General features: G+C 34.9%; 1 protein-coding gene across 1 annotated transcript; it reads right to left on the bottom strand.

Annotated features, from left to right (window-relative positions):
• Positions 1-11,607: 11,607 nt before the first annotated feature.
• On the bottom strand, positions 11,608-13,716 carry LOTGIDRAFT_232670 (hypothetical protein; the record flags this gene model as incomplete). The annotated part of the gene is made up of 4 exons (XM_009057585.1): positions 11,608-12,132; positions 12,435-12,543; positions 12,983-13,190; positions 13,596-13,716. 4 exons carry the CDS (start codon positions 13,714-13,716, stop codon positions 11,608-11,610), a joined length of 963 nt encoding a protein of 320 aa, XP_009055833.1.
• Positions 13,717-20,203: the final 6,487 nt, after the last annotated feature.

The following is a 20,203-nucleotide window of genomic DNA, read 5'->3' as shown; positions in this document are numbered from 1 at the left end:
AATAGAAAATATTGACTTAAATGAAAACAACGAGTGTAACATCAGTTTTAGGTTGCAAAAGGTTTAATATTTACTTTACCAGCTGATAGAGCTCAATTTCAGCTATCTGTATAGTCATCTAAATATTTACTTTACCAGCTGATAGAACTAAATTTCAGCTATCTGTATAGTCATCTAAATATTTACTTTACTAGCTGATAGAGCTCAATTTCAGCTATCTGTATAGTCATCTAAATGTTTACTTTACCAGCTGATAGATCTCAATTTCAGCTATATGTATAGACATCTAAATATTTACTTTACCAGCTGATAGAGCTCAATTTCAGCTATCTGTATAGTCATCTTAATATTTACTTTACCGGATGGTAGGGCTCAATTTCAGCTATCTATATAGTCATCTAAATGTTTACTTTACCAGCTGATAGAGCTCAATTTCAGCTATCTGTATAGTCATCTTAATATTTACTTTACCGGATGGTAGGGCTCAATTTCAGCTATCTATATAGTCATCTAAATGTTTACTTTACCAGCTGATAGAGCTCAATTTCAGCTATCTGTATAGTCATCTTAATATTTACTTTACCAGCTGATAGAGCTAAATTTCAGCTATCTATGCAGTGATCTAAATATTTACTTTACCAGCTGATAGAGCTCAATTTCAGCTATCTGTATAGTCATCTAAATATTTACTTTACTAGCTGATAGATCTCAATTTCAGCTTTATGTATAGCTGTCTAAATATTTACTTTACCAGCTGATAGAACTCAATTTCAGCTGTCTATATAGTCATCTAAATCTTTTCTTTACCAGCTGATAGAACACAATTTCAGCTACCTGTATATCTGTCTTAATATTTACTTTACAAGCTGATAGAACTCAATTTCAGCTATCTGTATAGTCATCTAAATATTTACTTTACCAGCTGATAGAGCTCAATTTCAGCTATCTGTATAGTCATCTAAATATTTACTTTACCAGCTGATAGAGCTCAATTTCAGCTATTTGTATAGTCATCTAAATATTTACTTTACCAGCTGATAGAACACAATTTCAGCCATCTGTATAGTCATCTAAATATTTACTTTACTAGCTGACAGAGCTAAATTGCAGCTATCTGTATAGTCATCTAAATATTTACTTTACTAGCTGACAGAGCTAAATTGCAGCTATCTGTATAGCCATCCAAATATTTACTTTGCCAGCTGATAGAGCTCAATTTCAGCTATTTGTATAGATATCTTAATATTTACTTTACCAGCTGATAGAGCTAAATTTCAGCTATCTATGCAGTGATCTAAATATTTACTTTACCAGCTGATAGAGCTCCATTTCAGCTATCTGTATAGTCATCTAAATATTTACTTTACTAGCTGATAGATCTCAATTTCAGCTTTATGTATAGCTGTCTAAATATTTACTTTACCAGCTGATAGAACTCGATTTCAGTTGTCTATATAGTCATCTAAATCTTTTCTTTACCAGCTGATAGAACACAATTTCAGCCATCTGTATAGTCATCTAAATATTTACTTTACTAGCTGACAGAGCTAAATTTCAGCTATCTGTATAGCCATCTAAATGTTTACTTTACTAGCTGACAGAGCTAAATTTCAGCTATCTGTACAGTCATCTAAATGTTTACTTTACCAGCTGATAGATCTCAATTTCAGCTATATGTATAGACATCTAAATATTTACTTTACCAGCTGATAGAACTCTATTTCAGCTATCTGTATAGCCATCTAAATATTTACTTTACCAGCTGATAGAGCTCAATTTCAGCTGTCTATATAGTCATCTAAATATTTACTTTACCAGCTGATAAAGCTCTATCTCAGCTATCTGTATAGACATCTAAATATTTACTTTACCAGTTGATAGAACTCAATTTCAGCTATCTATATAGTCATCTAAATATTTACTTTACCAGCTGATAAAGCTCTATCTCAGCTATCTGTATAGACATCTAAATATTTACTTTACCAGCTGATAGAACTCAATTTCAGCTATCTGTATAGTCATCTAAATATTTACTTTACCAGCTGATAGAGCTCAATTTCAGCTGTCTATATAGTCATCTAAATATTTACTTTACCAGCTGATAAAGCTCTATCTCAGCTATCTGTATAGACATCTAAATATTTACTTTACCAGCTGATAGAACTCAATTTCAGCTATCTGTATAGTCATCTAAATATTTACTTTACCAGCTGATAGAGCTCAATTTCAGCTATCTGTATAGTCATCTAAATATTTACTTTACCTGCTGATAGAGCTCAATATCTGCTATCTATATAGTCATCTAGATATTTACTTTACCAGCTGATAAAGCTCAATTTCAGCTATCTATATAGTCATCTAAATATTTACTTTACCAGCTGATAAAGCTCAATTTCAGCTATCTATATAGTCATCTAAATATTTACTTTAGCAGTTGATAGAGCTCAATTTCAGCTATCTATATAGTCATCTAGATATTTACTTTACCAGCTGATAAAGCTCAATTTCAGCTATCTATATAGTCATCTAAATATTTACTTTACCAGCTGATAAAGCTCAATTTCAGCTATCTGTATAGTCATCTAAATATTTACTTTACCTGCTGATAGAGCTCAATATCTGCTATCTATATAGTCATCTAAATATTTACTTTACCAGCTGATAGAACCCAATTTCAGCTATCTATATAGTCATCTAAATATTTACTTTACCAGCTGATAGAGCTTAATTTCAGCTATCTGTATAGTCATCTAACTATTTACTTTACCAGTTGATAGAACTCAATCTCAGCTATCTGTATAGTCATCTAAATATTTACTTTACCAGCTGATAGAACCCAATTTCAGCTATCTTTATAGTTATCTAAATATTTACTTTATCTCAATACATGCAGTTTGTTTATATGGGTTAGTGGTTTACCTACGTCAGTTTATAAAATTAGATGACTTATCTTGGTACATATTCTAAATTTATCAAATAATTGCGTTTTGTTTCCGACATAATTTCGTTTTTTTTGGATACCACAATCATTTTTTTTTAAACAATAATAATTGCAGTTTATATGTATCAATTAAATCATTGTTCGGTATTGTTTAGGCACTGTTAAGTCCAACCAACTCCATCCCCATCTGAAGTGGTCGTGGGTCTTAGTCTGAGGACCTTAAGTAATTTTGGTCATTATTTAAGTTGAATCCGGTGAAATGGGTACGGATAATCCCTTCAATACTTAGAGGTTTGGCCAAGGACCATCTGGTTAATCCCGTGAACCTAAGTTGCTATCCGTGTAAAATATAGTTGTTTCTCTCCTTATTATCACTGAGAATCCAAGTCGATTTGGAGGCCAACAATTTTCCACAAAATATTGTACAAAGAATGAGAGAAATACTTCTTGTTCTCCGGATATTACTATGTTTGAGATGAATAATGTCTTACTGCTGTCGTGATGCAATAGCCCAATATATCAACCAAACAAAGAGTCAACCTGTTCTATCAATGGTGGCTTACTGCTGTCGTGACACAATCTACAAACTACTGGAATGCTGCAGTGTCATGTCCAAAACAATTGTAAACCTTGAACTATTTTAACAGCATATATTACAGTGTGTTTTCCCTGTCGTCAAGTATACGTGAAATTTTAAACTCTTTAAACAACAACTATCAAGGACGTTTATATTACTTATATAAGATTTAGTTTAGAAGTTCATTGAACGTTCATTTATTTTAAACTGCAATCATAATGGACTCTGTATCACGGGTTCACATGTACTTGATAGAACATAATTTGATTTCTCATTTTTCAACCACAGACGTCTGACTGAAAATTGGAATATTGCGAATCGATGCTATTGTTGTCCCTAGTACACATAAAAAGTTTATAAATAGTCTTCAGAAGTATTAGAAATACACGAAAATCGCATAATTCCTTCAAATATACCTCAAACTTTAAATTTCACTTCCTACTTCTATGCTATATTGTTTCTAGATATGGAAGAGTCGTTATTTTAGCTTTCGAATACGGGCAATTCTAGATACACATTAATTTGAAGTCAAATTTCGATGGTGGACCCGTTTCTGAAACTAGAGCTCAAATTTCGATGGTGGACCCGTTTCTGAAACGAGAGCTCAAATTTCGATGGTGGATCCGTTTCTGAAACTAGAGCTCAAATTTCGATGGTGGACCCGTTTCTGAAACTAGAGCTCAAATTTCGATGGTGGACCCGTTTCTGAAACTAGAGCTCAAATTTCGATGGTGGACCCGTTTCTGAAACTAGAGCTCAAATTTCGATGGTGGACCCGTTTCTGAAACTAGAGCTCAAATTTCGATGGTGGACCCGTTTCTGAAACTAGAGCTCAAATTTCGATGGTGAACCCGTTTCTGAAACTAGAGCTCAAATTTCGATGGTGAACCCGTTTCTGAAACTAGAGCTCAAATTTCGATGGTGGACCCGTTTCTGAAACTAGAGCTCAAATTTCTATGGTGGATCCGTTTCTGAAACTAGAGCTCAAATTTCGATGGTAGACCCGTTTCTGAAACTAGAGCTCAAATTTCGATGGTGGACTCGTTTCTGAGACTAGGGAACGATTGATCAAACGGATAGTGAACCATCCCGTTAAGTTGAATTATGATAACGAATATTAGATAATGAAAGTTTCATAATCTTTCTGATTAACTTTGACCTAATTATGGAGACGAACTCTGTCTGGAGTATAACCAAATGACATACTTTAGATCTGAAGATAACACGTCAGATAGAAATAGTCCTATTTCGTATATAAAAATTTTAAACTTTTTGTTCTTAAAGGGATTGGGAAGAGATTTTCTAGGCTTTGTATGTGTATTAGAATTTTAGAAACAGTTTTAACATTCCGATGTTCCGCCTATCGTCTTTGGTTCCTGTAATTCCAGAAGGAGTTACCCGGATATGACTAAGTTATAGAAGAGGGGATTCGTATCATATAGCAAAATAGTAGAAGTTTTCGTCTTGTCCAAGATGGCGTCCTTTCTAATTATAAATGGCTTGTCTTCCAGATTCGATCAATTTTCGCTTAAAGATCAGACTACATATTCTGGAAACGATCTTAACGCTAGTATATCCTAGATTCTTATCTTCTAACATTGATTCTAGGACATCCTAGGTTCTTATCTTCTAACATTGATTCTAGGATATCCTAGGTTCTTATCTTCTAACATTGATTCTAGGATATCCTAGATTCTTATCTTCTAACATTGATTCTAGGACATCCTAGGTTCTTATCTTCTAACATTGATTCTAGGACATCCTAGGTTCTTATCTTCTAACATTGATTCTAGGACATCCTAGGTTCTTATCTTCTAACATTGATTCTAGGATATCCTAGGTTCTTATCTTATAACATTGATTCTAGGATGTCCTAGGTTCTTATCTTCTAACACTGATTCTAGTATGTCCTAGGTTCTTATCTTCTAACATTGATTTTAGTATGTCCTAGGTTCTTATCTTCTAACATTGATTCTAGGATATCCTAGGTTCTTATCTTCTAAAATTGATTCTAGGATGTCCTAGGTTCTTATCTTCTAACATTGATTCTAGGACATCCTAGGTTCTTATCTTATAACATTGTTTCTAGGATGTCCTAGGTTCTTATCTTCTAACATTGATTCTAGTATGTCCTAGGTTCTTATCTTCTAACATTGATTCTAGGACATCCTAGGTTCTTATCTTCTAACATTGATTCTAGGATGTCCTAGGTTCTTATCTTCTAACATTGATTCTAGTATGTCCTAGGTTCTTATCTTCTAACATTGATTCTAGGATATCCTAGGTTCTTAGCTTCTAAGATTGATTCTAGGATGTCCTAGGTTCTTATCTTCTAACATTTATTCTAGGATGTCCTAGTTTCTCATCTTCTAACATTGATTCTAGGACATCCTAGCGCTAAGATTATTTCCAGAATACGTTACCAGATTCTTCGATTCTTACTATCTGTTGTGGAAAAATAACAGTTGTTAACATTCTACTATTCGCAATGTCGACCGAATCTTTCCCTAGATTTTGTAGGCCTGAGTGCGCGAAGGTCTGGAAAATAGCAGTTGTGATAAATATTACAAAAAAACGCCAAAATATTGAGGAAAATTATTTCAGTTTTACAACAACTATTTATGGAAGTAAAATTTGAGTTATTTCGTTTTCTTTTTACCTAAAAACGAAATTACGTGAGAAAACATTTGTACGTTTATTTAATAATAAATTAGGCTGTTTAAATTAAATAATTGAGGTTGGATTTTTTTGGTATTTTATAAACTTTATATGTTACATTTTGAATTGTCCAGTTGTTTGGATTGAAAGCTGAAGGGAAGTTTAAAAATCATTTTTTTATTTTTTTATTTATTTTTATCTCTATTTATCAAAAGTATACATTTCGGTTTAAATTTCCCCAAATTTAAAAGAGTTGTGGGGAAGGGGGAGGTCACCCTGCTCGAAGAGGACTCACATCCTTAATGTCCCGAGGCAGATTAGGCGACCATTAGATGACAGTATTTGCCCTGCCCAAAAAACCTCTCATTTAATATGTCACACGATCTGTAACATACCTGATGGACAAATGGTAGCTGACAATTGATTTATGTCAAGGTTTGTGTAATATATGAAGTGTTTGTTAATAAACACAACAAAATCTTCCTACAGTAGATCATTGTCTTCACGAAATGAATGATAGCTCTCAAGTTTCAAGTTTTTAAAAGATCGTAGCGTAATGGAGGCAAACGAGGCAAATGTCTCACTTTTGGAACTTCAAAATATTTCTTAAAACCATCCCAAATCCTGTTTGCCTCATTATAACATGTATTGTGCTAAAGGCTTGTTTTAACTCGAAACTTCAAGATATGTACCAATTTATAAAAGATAAATACATAAAAAGTAATATGGTTACCTTTGATGTCTTGGAGGGACTAAGCATCTAAAATTCCGATCGCTCACTTACCTTATAGCAGTTAGTTAACCGAGAGTACAGCCCTGTACCAAGAACCACACCAAGACAGACCACGTAGTTAGGTTCTCAACAATATATAATCCTAGTACAGTCGACGATAGTGTGATATCAATTGCCGAAGGTCCAAGCTTTCAATGGTTCAGAAGAGGTACCCAGCGAATACGGTCGAATATAATTAATGTTGCAGAGGATCTAAAATTCTTCAGGTGTCTTCAAAATGTTTCAATACTACGACTCAAAAGAAATTCTCCACTAAGCCGACTATCATATCCCAGAAACTGAAATCCATTCAGCAATAGCACAGACACAACAATCGTTGATGCTTTCAGCACTACAATAGATTTCTCAAATGCTGCACCTCAATATTGCACCAAGATAACCGCCTTCTTTTCCGAATGTTGAGACTGTAGTTATGTCACTAAGATGCAGTGAGAGATTATTTCAGTGAAGGTTTAACGATGACATATATAATTAATCTACATGACAAGTAAATTTTACTGCTTGAATCATTGGTAAACGCCAGCTTCCAGTTAACTGATGATTTAATTGGTTATTTGGCTAGTTGATACATGGCAAGACAATGTCCGCTTGCAACAAGCTGATATCACAAACTAGGTAAGTCTACGTCCGCTTCCAGTTAACTAAATTGGTTGTTTGGCTTGTTGGGACAAACAAGTTACCGTTCGCTTCCAGCTAACTGATATCACAGACTAGGTAGTTGTTAGTAGATGACAAGTTAACGTCCACTTCCAGCTAACTGATAACACAGACGAGGAAGTTGTTGGTAGATGACAAGTTAAGTGGTAGATGACGTTCGCTTCCAGCAATCACAAGATTATCCGCGACTGTTTACCTACTTCTTAAATACCCCCTCGTCCGCGCGTGGCCCATTTACTGTTTACATATTTATCAACCTTGACCAATATAATAAATAGTAAGGTACAGACAGTCTATAGCTAATCGTCTAGTCCAATATAATATGATCTGGCAGTCACTTTGTTAATGGGCAGTTTGAAAATTGCTCTTGAACTATGTGACCCCAGGGGGCTCCTGGCGAATATTTTACTTACCCCTAAGGAAGTCCTGGGTGAAGTTCTAATCAATGATATTCCAAATAATCTTTCATAGTTCCACAAACTGAAAGCCTACGCTCCCGGTTAGTGACTCAACTAGATGAGAGGAGGACCGTGGAATTAAGTAGTATGGGGCCCCTCCCCCCGGGGATATTTTCTTTTTAAGATATGCTCTCCGGCATTCTGAGATCCCCCTTGTAAACCAAGTAAATGTCTGTTAATATTTTGTTTAGGGGCGGGGACCCGTGGACTTGGTTCAACCAGTCTATATGGTAGTTGAGCTACTGCTGTCAATTCGGGCCCATACCTAGTTGCACCCTTTCAACTCTCGGGAGGGATTACTAAGTTGATGAGACCAAGTGAAAGATGGTTTTAGGTGTTAGGAAAGTTGGAAGTTCAATGATAGTATATGTAGAAAGAGAAACAGTAAATTATGAAGTGAGTTGACCGCGTACATTGGTGACAACATATTTGTTTAAAATAATTCTAAAACAAATTATCATTGCCTATAACGTGATATGTCGAGTACGTCAGTCGTCGTGAAAACATAATAAATCTTCTACAGTTATGATGACATTAGTTACTGCACATTAAAAGTTCTCCAATTTATCTTCTACGCGCGTCTTATTCACTTGAGGGAAATGTTGACAGACGGGGCAAAAATAAGTGCTTTATTTGAAATGCTTTCAAACGACTACGGACATAGGCTGGGATTGGAATCGGCCAGAAGTGTACAGATCTACCCGACTTACTAAACACGATGGCATTTTTGGAAAATATTTCAGATATAAGTCCAATAAACGCCCCCCTCCACAGACGCCGGGTTGTTACAGACTGATACGAAACCACGGGCTAGAAAACCCTAAATTCTTCGTTGTTATATAAAAGGGTCGTTGACACTTCGTTCATGTTCGCCAATACTAAAGTAAAATAATACGTGTCATTTATAATTATGCATATTAGTATTAATTTTCGAGTGTCAATTACCTAAAGGTGTGAATAAACGAGGCACGGTATGAGATTGTCGATATAGTAGAAAAATTGTCAACAGTGTCTGCATCCAATCTAGTACCTCGAGCATTCAATTCTTTCACGTTTCATTTCGTTTTCAAAAATATTTGATTCCGTATATTAACATCTGAGTCAATTTTGAGACATAATGACGAGTAAGGCCATGTTGTCTGCAATGAGAGCACTTCCAAATTGGAAAGGAGTTGACAAGGGCAACCCCTTAAAGGGACAGATAGCTCATTTTTTGACCAATCATACTTTAGCCTCAGAAACTGGATTTTTTTTAGCTAAGTTAATCAGTAATAGTAATCAATAGTGATTAAAATGGCGATATATAGAAATAGTGAGTAAAATTCCTAGTTTGAAGTATTTTTAAAGGAATTGTGTGATTTTCTGAAATTTCTTGTACTTCTGGAGACTATTTACGCATATTCAAGACTAAATCACCCCCCCCCCCCCCTCCCCCCCGAAACCCTCCCAAAACAAATGGCACGCATGTTCCTTTAAGGTTTTCGCACATTATACAAAAACCGTGTAAAATTAATGCATCTTATATAAGTATAAAGTATCTATCAATATGTATAGACATAATTTATATCCGGTTTTATCTTATACAATGATATAGCTTACGTAAGTTTATCGGCGGCTCTTCTTTGGATCATTACGAACGAGAGAAAAGACCACAGAATTGTAAACGGTGGCCTTAAAGCACCAGGCATTTAAATAGTAATCTGGAGTAATCAAAAATTTGAAAGTGGGCGAAATAGACCCCAAGGTGGGGGATACCAAGTGGCTGGGGGCTACCACTCTCTATTGGTAAGCTTTTAGGCTTCTTGGTCATTAGAAAGTTCTAAAAATTCCACGTACTGGATGATTCGGGAAATTTGAGGGTTCAAGATACGAGTAGTAATTTGCAGGTCATGAAGAAATTAACACCATCATTATCAAGACAGTACTTTATTAAGCATGTTATTGGGGTGATGAAAGTTGAAGTGTTTTGTATTTTTATTTACCACGGGATGTCAAAATGGTGATAAGTCTATCCTAATCGGCTGCCACTGGGTTCGTGAACTCGAGAAATATCACGAGGCAATGGGTTCTGTTTTTCTAAATTTCACGGACTAGAAGAGTTGTTGAACCCCTTTCAGAAAACGCCCACGAACAGGATAAGTCTGTTTTGTTCAAGTTTAACTTCTATTTCACTTCTCACAAATCAATGAATCATTCAGGGACAGTCGCCCTCAGTGCCCTTGCAGCTCCGAAAGAGTTTTTCGGGCAAAAATCTCATAACTCCGCCATTCAACTCCACAAGGTAATAACTGGCAAGCTTGGATGTTCTTATGTATCTATGTACATTGATTACAGGCCTTCACTGCCCGGAGATAAAGCCGCTTCATATAATAAGGAAGACCAAAATTAATAAAAACATAATTTTAATTAAACAAAGCACTTCATTAACGAAAACCAACAATAAAATAACTGGAATACTCGCAGGCATTAATTATATATAAATGTACAAAATATAAAAGAGATGGAATTGATATTAATGTTCTCAAGAACCATTTTGACCTAAACTGAAAAGACCTGAATAGATTGCACTATTCTGTACTGTGAAACATGGTCAAGCTGACCTAGTTAGGAATTTTGAAGACAGTGTGAGTGATATAAAGACTGTTTAAATAACACACCAATAGGCCGATGGTGAGTCCAATTCAAGCTCAATTGAATCCGATTTCCGCTATATAACAAGTATTGTGGTGGGTTTATCTACTGGGCAAGAAATGCTCATTCTTCCGGATCAACTGGTGCCACTCGGCGACTATGTTTGCCAACTCGGCATCACTTTATGACAGTCCAAAAAGCCTTGCTAATATTGTTTATTCGTTACATCTATTACTGATCAATCTGTCAGCAATTTAACCACGTCTGGGGTCATTCAGGCCATACCTGGGTTCATTTTGAAATTGTCAACGAGTTGTCCTGGTAATGGATACACTATCTTAAACACATGGCGCCAGTGTCAAGCGTTTATTCTGTTAATTTTAACAGAACAAACACAGAAAGTCGTCATCTTACACGACTGGTTTTTAGTATATACTTCGGAGATTTGTCGTCCCAAAACAATTTATCTTTGTATCTACCTCTCGAATGGCAGAAAATAGTAATGGAACGCACGAACGCACAAAAGGCGTTTTAGATCAAAACATACACCGATCTCGAACGTACCGACTGATTATTGACAATAAACTTCTGGATCCGACCAGTCAATATGGATCAATAACGGTGGTTTTAACCAGACACTCGAACGCACCAAACATCAATGTTCGAACGCACCAAAATTTAATTTTCAAATGCACCAAACACAAATGTTCGAACGCATCAAAGTTTAATTTTCAAATGCACCAAACGCCAATGTTCGAACGTACCAAACACCAATGTTCGAACGTACCAAACACCAATGTTCGAACGTACCAAACACCAATGTTCGAACGTACCAAATAACAATGTTCGAATCCATAAATCAACGGCCATGACTTCCAACTATCCTCTCCGTTCACGAAAACACAGATTCTTTTTTAAAAGTAGAAAATGTCGGAACGTATTCAGGAACGCGGGCGGTTAAATTGGATCCACTGATATCGAAATTGATTTCGGCAAGATAGTCACGTGATATATCGTCATCACTAGCTTCCGGTTCGAACGCCTCGTTACAGGCCACAGAACTAAAACTTTCCTCGTCGTGCAAGTTGTCCATGGAAACCTGACATAAATTGTCGTCTGTATCCTCTTGATCAGACGACACTGATAGAATTGTCTCCCCTTGACTGAATTTATAATGGCGCCCAAACTTCCAGGGACTGCCGTGTCTGGAGTCACATTTGTCGATGTCATCTATGGATTCGTAATCGTTCGAAGTATCGAAATCATTTTCGTATGTATTGACACGTCTGTCCTTTATCCCAGGGTAAATCTGGGAATGTTTTTCGGATGGAAAGCGAAGTTTATCGTATTTATTTTGCGGAGCACTATTTTTAGATTTGGAATGTTGACAGACTTCCTTTCCTTGGCTGAAACTCGTCTGAAATGTAAAGACAAAATGGCGTGGATTTTGCTTGTTTTCTATCGACAATGGTCATATTGGTTCTTTGAATAGGTCTTGTTAAGTGGGTTACATTCAAGAACATTTCACAGAGCAGTGGAGGCGCCAAAGGGGGCAGCTCCTCTCCGTCGCGAATACAAGTTTTTCGGGCATGACTGTCATAAGTAGGTTAGAAATTCGGGCAACTTCAGATGTTTCCACAACAAACAACTTCTATCTCTAGGCCTTGATAAGAGAACTTCGTGTAGAAGTAGAAACAAGGAATCTAACCTCGTTCTTACCTCGTCTAATCTACTAATAACAGGAGCTGAAGCATAATGACAGCTATTGAAGGCTTTATTAACATCATGGCGTCCTCGACCACCATTCGTTGTTTTCGAGTTGAAGTTCCTGTAAGAGATATTTATGGCCGATTGGATCAAAGAATTAAATAGGTGTGATTTTCTGAGAGCTAAGGAAGGAAACCATATTAAATATCTGTGGGGGGAGGGGGGTGGCAAATAATAGAATTGAATAGGTGTGATTTTCTGAGGGTTAAAGAAGGAAACCATATCAAATATCTGTGGGGTCAATTATGTAGGTTTTTATGGGGAGGGTGTGTATTTTTCTAAATCTGTAGACAGTCGTCATTTGATTTGTAGGTAAGTAGACTAGTTATGCGTATACTCGAACGCACACGAGGTTCAGTCGAATCGTCCACATGTCAAATCGTCTAAGGCTAACTCGTCTACAAAGCTATATAACTCATCGAATCAATCTCTCTGCAAAACAATGCTGAATGAGAAAATACAGCAAGAATTCCAATATAAATCCAAGAACAATAACTCACCTGTATAAAAGGTAGATAACTGCTGATAAAATACTAACAAAGACAATAATACACACAGAAATAATCAACAATTTACAGTTCATAGCACACGCCTCCATTATAAACCTTGGTTCAACTGGATGTTCGAGTATAACTGTAGAATTATCATCCATTCTTTCACTCTTACCACCGCCACACCGACTTATCATTAACGAGCGGATTCGCTGTCCTGAAAAACAACAACTATGTTACAGGACGAAGGTACGGAAAGTGCATTCAAAATATGTAGTGTATTCCGTCAAGAACACAATATGAAACATTAGGTAATGACAATATCCATGATTAAGTATTTTCGTGATTGTCTGGACTCAAGATTCGGTCGAATAACTTGAGTTTTAGGAAACAATGCATTACACAGCTTCTAAATATATATACTAATATATGTATGAAAATCTCTTAACGATCTCTGTAAGGAAATAACAACTTATACCAAATCGATAATATTAGCACTGTTCATTGTTAGATCTATACTTCACACTGTCAAATAAGAGTCCTTAAAATCAGTCGACAAGACAGAAGGCAAAACTAAATCAAAGCCTAAGCACTTGCTATTTTTAATTAAATACAATCTTACCTATCGATGTTCCTAAACACCCGGAAAAATTCAACTGTTGTAATAATCCTGATTGCCATGGGGGAGGGCAGGGAAAGCCTTCCCAAAACGAGGCTAATAGGGGGTCCAATCCGTCAGTCATTATGAGTCGAGAGAGATAAAATGGGTCTGGTGTGATCATCAGGTCTTATCCTTTCAATTCTGCAAAATACAAGAAAATAAATACAGTTTAACCGTATAGATTAAGACATTGTCGAGTTGTAATCATCTGAATACCGTGACAATGTGGCCTGATTGGGTTTTACAACTTTTAACTAGGATAAGAATACTTATAATACAAAATCGAAACAGTCTCGAGTATTTACATTCACAATTAATCTCTGATACATTACATATTACAGCTTAATAGCATCATGACACTTTAGAACTATATGTCACGTATTTTATACTATTAGAGCTACAGTGAAATATATTAAAAACATCACTCAACTATTTTGGCCAATATACAAATTCTGTGGAGCAGTTTAACAGGATTGTACATTTTAAGCCTATGATAACATGAGACCTAATATTGCTTAGACAACAACAATGTAGAAATTAATTCAAAAAATCAATTAATTCTCTTAGTTAGAAAGTGTAATGTTACAAAATCAATTTTCTTTTTCTAAATCAGCCAATTTCATTATTCACGGGCAACAAAACAATAATGATTCAATTTTCCAAAATTTCTTTAGAAAATTTGAAACGTTTGTATCGGAAACTTTTTAATCTAAAAATTCAAATATTAACTCATATAGACACACTTCTATTCATACTTAATTCGTTACCAAGACAATATTGTTTTTAACGCAGACTATTCGAGTCATTTTCCTTAATCAATCTGACACACTAACCCGACAGACATTAATTTTCTTAAAACCGCCTCGGAAACCTCCTTAATTTTTCACGCGATCAGTCGTCAATACGTTGTCTTCACAATCAGCGTTGATTAGCAGTGCATAGAGTCGAACTCAAATGGGCATTTTAAAACCCTCTTAATAGTGCTTGAATAACAATCGTATGACACTTTATAAACACTGTAGATTTCATTAGAGAACTCAATGGGTGAAAACATTGCACACAGCATGATCTTGCTTGCTTGAGTGCTTGAATAACAATCATGAGATACTATAAACACTGTAGATTTCAAAATCTCTCTCATTGCACACAGCATGGTAGCCTAATGCAAGATTATCACGGGTGTTAGAAGAAATTAATCACTGTGAATTTAATTAAAGAACTGAATAGACTGATACTGATACATGTCGTATGAAAAGTTATGTGCTTTGTTATTAAAGAAGTAAGTTATACCATAATATACCCCTTGTGTTTTTTGTTATATCTACTCTCCACTTCTAAATGTCGTTCATATCAAATCTCATGTCTCTTAATATACATTGCTGTCCTAGTTAAATTTCCCACATTGCACGCTGCACGGTTTCGACAAGATTATCAAGGATGATAGAATAACAATTTGTTAGACTTTTAACACACACGAATCGATTAGAAAACCAAAACTCGTCAGTATTAAATGCTGTAAATTTTCGAAACGTCGCATTGTTACAATTGTAATAGCCTACTAAAGGGTGCATTTCAGTTTTTTTAGTGCTACTCGTGGTGTACATTGTCGAAACGTCGTATTGTTACAATAAATCAGTAATTGTTATATATTATAAAGTATGTTGTGTTATAATGGAATGGTATAACAACCTACCGAAGAATGCGTTTCACTATTTATCGTACTACTCAAGGTGTAATGTTGGTTTAGCTGTCTCTCTAATCCATGGATTAACACTCTAATTGGGGCTAAATTGACTGATTTAGGGAAAGTCCGCTAATGGTTAATGGGTATGTGTCTATTATACGACCAGATTATCTGTACCTCGCACCCTGGATCTTATTCTAGGTCTTTTACCATGTGCGTAAATTGTCTAATTCTGCAACAGCCTATGCGGTATGTATGTGCTTAATGTTTTCGCCTTCGTAGGGCCTACTGTAGAATTCCTTTGTCGATTGCTCAATCCTATTCAGTAAGTTAGCTTTCAATGCTCATACTTGCAGTCTTAGCTTACATACCATTTCGCATTAGCATAATTCACTTTAGGCCTACATAGACACGCCCTCGTGTTAATGCTTAGACAAATTGGCGATTGTGCATGAACACCTTATCTTGGTAAGTCTACTCAAAATCATAAAAGTGATATTGCCACAGTTTTGGGCGTGAATAAATAAGCTTATAAGCGAGAATCGATACAAATAATAAAGACCCACGTTACCCACCATGTTCTCACAGTAATAAGAGTTATGTACCTTTATTTGGGCCTATAAAGGGGGATAATTAAGTTATTGACTACAGACAGTATTTGACAAATTCAAAAGAAGGATAGAGTAAGTTAATATCAAACCACGAATAGGTGTATAGGCCTTTCTGATAATTTAACTTGGCATCCATTACGCTATGGTCTTGATTTTGAATAAAAATGTTGGAAACCAAAGTTTATCTTGTCCAGCTTGGTTTGTCAACTTGATAAGTTTTCGTTGACTAAGAACAATACAAAGACACTAATGGATTCTATATTGTTTGATAGAGATGTTTCTTCGAAAGGAAGTTTCGTTTTCTATCACATGACGCAGAATCAATAACGGAAAAATCTTTATCTGCAGTTGTACAATACCATCCACTGGTAGAACTATAGTACACTATTAAAGGGATTGTAAAAACGTTTTTTTAAATTTTTAATGTGTATAAGGGACACTGATAGTATCAATTCCCATTTACAGTTAGACGATTATGCTCCACTAAAAGTAATCGCAAATGCGCTTTATCACATGAGGCCCTTTCGCGATTAGTGACCTCATCAAACACTTAGTTTTAGTTGAATTTCAGGAAACACAGACGACTGTTTGACGGTCCAAAATGATGCTATCAGTGTCCCCGATACACATACAAATTTTAGAAAACCTCTTTACAATCTCTTTAATCTCAGAGATAGGGTCATAACACCCCAGACATCCTGCATGTAAATTCTGTATTATATTTTAAATAATCAACTAATGAACCAACATTGTTGGCGTGATTTAAAAAAAGTTTGAGGTTATTTTATATCCATTAAGATTATGTGTTTCTTTCTTTCGTAATGTTAAAGATATACTTTACTCTAGATTCCATTTCAAAAGATCGAATGATTCAACGAGACCCCGTGTGCTACAGACTGTGCACGTTATAGATCCCTCGTCAATTTGAAATCGACAACTAGACCAATGTCATGGTCCTTGCTAAATTCCCTTGGTATCGGTTATCTTCATTAGCCAAATTAGGTATCTACAGAAGAATTCTTTGAGTTAAAACTCTATCTGATTTCATTTCCAAGAGAAAGTGTATTGATGAGGATTCTATATCCAAACAAAATGAAATGAATGGAGTTTTACGTCCTACTTGTTTGCAGTGGACTAATGAATTTTGGTACATGTATATTCAAATTACTTTTCAGCAGCACGGAATGTTAGAACTACCACTAGTTTTATAGTGTAACAGATTTAGCTGGATACTATAGACTATTATATCTCGTTCAATAGTTCTATATATTTGACTGAAACAGTATTCAACGAACATCAGATAACAGCAGATAGAACGTTGCTTTAACGAACTGCAATCGTTTTTTTAAATAATCTGAAAATGGATGACATCTTGCTGTGTTCACGTATCTTTTAAATCCGATTTTTTCAGCTAAAGAGAAAATGACAAAGCCAGAGAGAGAGTAAGAGGTTTTTAAAATGTCCTCACGGGAGATAAGAGAGTGGTCTTTAATGTGAAATAAATCTAATTTGATGAAATGTAAATAGAAGGAAAAGCGTCAATAGAAATCGACAAGGCAGAAATAAAGTAGTAGAATGTTTTTATATTAACTCGAGAATTTGTACAGTAAATTCCATTTAAAGACCCCATTAAACTTAGTCACCCATTTGTCATTGATGAAGTATTCTATTTTCATTATGTTAAAGATTCTTGATAGTACTTTTGTTGTACAACGGTTTACAACATAATGCTTGCTTATGCTAAACACTTGGTTAACTGATGGTACTTTTGTTGTACAACGGTTTACATGTTCACTTAATCATGACAATATAATGCTTGCTTATGCTAAACGTTTGGTTAACTGATGGTACTTTTGTTGTACAACGGTTTACATGTTCACTTAATCATGACAACATAATACTTGCTTATACTAATCGTTCGGTCAACTGATGGTACTTTTGTTGTACAACGGTTTACATGTTCACTTAATCATGACAATATAATGCTTGCTTATGCTAAATGTTCGGTCAACTGATGACATTTTTGTTGTACAACGGTTTACATGTTCACTTAATCATGACAACATAATGCTTACTTATACTAAAGGTTCGGTTAACTGATGGTACTTTTGTTGTACAACGGTTTACATGTTCACTTAATCATGACAACATAATGCTTACTTATACTAAAGGTTCGGTTAACTGATGACACTTTAGTTGTACAACGGTTTACATGTTCACTTAATCATGACAACATAATACTTGCTTATACTAAACGTTTAGTTAACTGATGGTACTTTTGTTGTACAACGGTTTATATGTCCACTAAAATTTAGTCGTATGTCTTATTATCGAGCATATCGCCATATTGTAAATTTTCATCAGGACAATGGACCATAACAGTGTTTGAAATTTGTAACAAGTTAACAATGGATTACTACACAACATTATAATATGTCTATGGTCTATATACACAGCTTTATGCAAAAACAATCACTGGTTAAGGTTTTATGCAACGTTTCGACGTATTTCGTCCTCAGGCACATAATGTCTATGGTCGTCGGCAGCGGGTTCATCCGCACTTACTACAAATTCGCATGTCGCAAATATCGTCAGTATTTTAAAAACCGGATTCCATCAAGACTTTGTCGTTTTGATGACATACTTCAGGTTCTAAAATTTACTAAAATAAGCGGATATTTTCATCTGAGTTGAATTTCCCAGGGGAGATATTAAATCTAATGAGTGTAAACTTTTCACATCATCAACTGTTTAAATCTGAGCTGAAATCAGACATATATTAATGTCTTTTTAAAAACCATTTCAGAAATGTCAATCACACAGCCACCTTTGTTTTTATTCTCAGATTTTTTCGACGTTTTTTTTTTTAAATCAGATTAATTTTGAATTAAGAACCATTTTGAAAAGTAAAATTTTAATGATCTTAGAAAAGTCACGGAAATATGGAATCAGATTGATATAATCAAAAGTCAAAAAATGACACTTTTGAGCAAAATTTAGAATCCAATAAATCTTAGATAAAAAGTATCTTTTTTGTCAAGGGAAATGTTGAAAAACAAACTTTCAAAATAGATATTATTATAAGTCAAAAGACTTTATTGAATTGGGGCTCCAAGTACTGTTTGTTGGTAGCGGATGACAAGTGAACGTCAACGTGAACGTGAACTACAAATAAGCAGAGATATAGCATACACATTCTTCTGGAATACTTGGTGCCACTCCGCAAACTGTGTTTGTCAAGACAGTGCAAATTAAGACGCCCTTGATGTCAAAGGAATACCATCGTTTAAATATTTGCACGATATTTCAATTATGAAAATTGATAGAACCAGTAACACTGAAAAATACCAGCTGGCGAGGAAAATAATTTAGACGGAAATATACCCTTAAAAAACAAGTTCTCAATCCTTTAACTCAGTTTAGATCAATTCAGTGTTCAAGGAAATGTTTCAATCGGAAAAGAGACAAAAAAATTCTCCAAATACACGCAGATGTGAAATTAAATTAATTTCCAAGAATTGAAGATTACAGTAAAAACTTTTTATAACAATTTCTTAGAATGGTATAAGATTTAAATCAAATTTGGCTGGAAATCTTTGACATGTGAAATCTTTTTTCTGACAGTCCACTTTTGATTTATATTCCTGTTTTTTACTCAAAATCGATAAAATTGAGAGAAAAATGACATAAAAATTGATGAAAAAATGGTTGATAAAAACGAAAGTGTTTTCTAGATCGTCGCGTATTGAAATGATATGACAAGGTTTTATAATAATCAAATACTTGTCATATTTTACTTGTCTGGGAGAAAAAATAGTATGAAATGAGGATTTCTATGACAAACAGTTCACTCGTATTAATATCAAATACATGTTATTAAAGAGATTGTAAAAAGGTTTTGTAAATATTTTAAGTGTATTAGGTATATTGATAGCATCAATTTACATCAATCTGATTTACATTCAAACATCTATGGTTCCTGCAATTCCACTTAAACTCAGCATTTTATGACGTAGCTATCGCAAAGACATTATTAGCAAGTAGCATTCGCAGCAGTATTGGAGACACTGAGAGCATCAATTTGCATCATTCCAATTTACAGTCTGTGGTTCCTGCAATTCTACGAGTCGTTTATGAAGTAACTATTGCAAATGATCTTTAAAGATTAATTCATAAGCAGCTTTTTGGATAGATAGATAGATAGATAGATAGATAGATAGATAGATAGATAGATAGTGGTTAAACTTTTCTATAATTACAGGAACCACAGACAT

Source organism: Lottia gigantea (genome assembly GCF_000327385.1).
Source record: "Lottia gigantea unplaced genomic scaffold LOTGIsca_30, whole genome shotgun sequence".
Taxonomy (NCBI): Eukaryota; Metazoa; Mollusca; class Gastropoda; family Lottiidae; genus Lottia; species Lottia gigantea.
This window is presented reverse-complemented; position numbering and strand designations above follow the sequence as displayed.